The sequence below is a fragment of the Corapipo altera genome, unplaced genomic scaffold (genome assembly GCF_003945725.1).
Source record: "Corapipo altera isolate COAL_440 unplaced genomic scaffold, ASM394572v1 60105, whole genome shotgun sequence".
NCBI lineage: Eukaryota > Metazoa > Chordata > Aves > Passeriformes > Pipridae > Corapipo > Corapipo altera.
Window position 1 is genome coordinate 1 of NW_020889423.1, and position 2,162 is coordinate 2,162.

At 58.5% G+C, this 2,162-nt stretch overlaps 1 protein-coding gene across 1 annotated transcript; it reads right to left on the bottom strand.

Moving 5' to 3' along the window:
* Positions 1-82: 82 nt before the first annotated feature.
* Positions 83-1,942, bottom strand: LOC113942208 (PHD finger protein 7-like). The gene is given in 8 exon segments (XM_027633347.1): positions 83-308; positions 441-554; positions 771-877; positions 965-1,127; positions 1,191-1,315; positions 1,472-1,573; positions 1,660-1,755; positions 1,853-1,942. Coding segments are annotated over 8 exon segments (957 nt in total). The 5' UTR covers positions 1,892-1,942; the 3' UTR covers positions 83-97.
* Positions 1,943-2,162: the final 220 nt, after the last annotated feature.

Below are 2,162 nucleotides of genomic sequence, written 5' to 3' on the forward strand. Positions count from 1 at the left end.
CAGAGCAGTGCCCCCAACCCTCCTGGAGCTGACAAGCTCTGCCAAGACCACCCTGGGCACGCATTGCCAGGCCCAGGGGCACCTGACCCAGGGGCATTCAGGTGCTTTGCTTCTTACATGTGAGATACTCAGCACAGCTCTCACAATCACAGTTGTTCGTGGAGACTGTCGTGCCACGGCGGTGTCTGTGGGTGCTCTGGCGAGCACAGCCGTCACATTCCCAGCTGGTTATACTGTCCTTCAGGCCAGAGCAGTGTCTGTGGGTGCCCTCGGCAGCACAGGAGGAGCACAGGAGCAGTTGCCAGGGCCTGGGGAAGCAAAAGGGTTCATGGAGGTGAGGACAAAGTGTCCAAAGCATGGGATTATCTGACTGAGCTCTTCTCCTGGGTCCTTCTGCTTCAAGCCCTGCAGAGCCCCGGGGTGCAGCTTCGGCAACTTACCCCTCCTCCTCTGCCTCCTGCCTGCCTCCTGGACAAAGGCACTCACTGGCATCACAGTGCCTGTGTCTCTCTCCCAGCTCATCGAATGCAGTGTCGCTCTCCCATGATGGTAGCCTGATGGGAAAAGGAAAACTGATGAGCTCCCTCTGCCCTGGCATCGGGCAGGTGCAGGGGGTCCCTGCTCTTCCCCCTGTGCCATTTCCAGCTCCTGTGGGAAGCTGAACCCGGGACTCATGGAACAGGGCAGGGCCAGGACTGCTGGGGCAGGCCCTGGCACAGCACTTGCCACTTGCATCCCCTGTGTCGTGAGCCAGGCAGAAGGACACCAACCTGAAGGGGATTCGGATCCCCATGGTGAACATCTCCACGAGAAATTCCTGCCTGTTTCTGCAGATGGGGCACCGGAGGGTTAAAAATCCAGAGCTCAGAGCCTGTCCCTGCAGGAGAAACACAAGCAGCCAGAGTGAGACCCTGATGCTGCTGAGCCCCTGCTGTGCCCCCTGGGGTGAGGGAACCACTCCTACTTGGATGCAGTCCCTGTGGAACCAGGTGGTTTTGCAGGCTGGGCACACCATGGTATTGAAGGTCTTTCTGTGCTCCACAGGCTCCATGCAGATGAGACATTCGGTGCCCGGCTCTGGAGTCGCCTCCACTGCCTGTTCTGGGCTGTGTGTGAGGCAGAAGGCCCTGGGGGAAAAAAGGGGTGGGTGAGGTAAGAAGTGGTGGTGGCAAGGAAGGGACAGGAGGTACCTGTACGGTGTAATGAACTGGGTGACACAGCGTCCCTGCTTGGAACAGGGCAGGTGGAAGTTCAGGTCTCAGTCTGTTTCGCAGCAGGAGATCGTGGCCCTGCTCTGGCCACAGATGCAGCAGCTCTGGAAAGAGCAGAGCAGCCCCATCAGCAGCAGCCTCAGGGCCTCCTCATTCTCCCAGAGCTGGTTGGAAAGGCTGGGCTTTCTTGCTTGGGGTCTGGGCTAAGCTCCAGCAAACCTCGCCTGGCACAAATCTCCCTGCTCTTGTCAGGCTCTCACCTTCTGTGCTTCCCGGGAGACTACATCTAGGATATCCCTTGGGAGGAAAATCCTGAGTCCTACTCGATCAGCCGGGTGGTGAAGGAGGTGGCTGGCAAAAAACTGCAGGAAAAATGTTACGCAGTGATGAGCAGAGAGTGGCAGGGATTGCCTGTCAAAAAATGGAGGGGGCTCACGGAGCTACTCACCAGGCAGAACTCATGGACACAGAACCCATTTATCTGGAGTTTTTCCCCGCAGATGTCCTGGTCAGCCTCTGATCGCTGACATAGCAGGCATGCTGGAGGGGAGAGAGACAATGGCCCCGGGCATGGCACCTGTACTGCCCGCCCCGACAGCCCCTCTGCCAGGCTGAGGGAGGGGCACTTTGCTCTCACCTTTCTCCCTCCCTTCGAGGGGCTCCTCCTCCCTGTCTGACATGGGACGTGTCAGCGGTTGGTCCCTGTCCCACTGTCCCACCGGTGAGTGGGGCTCCCAGTACTGGGTGCTGCAACACGGCTCCTATCACGGCAGCTTCTGGATCCACTGGATGAATTTGACATCCGACGCTGCTGGTGGGAGTGCTGTTGCCTTTGAAAGTCCTGGCTTCTGTCTCTATTGGGTTTTTCCTCCCAGCACTCAGTGCTGGCGGGCAGTTCCTGTCATTGTGACTTCTGGACCCACCAGATAGATCTGGGGTCTGCTGTTGCAG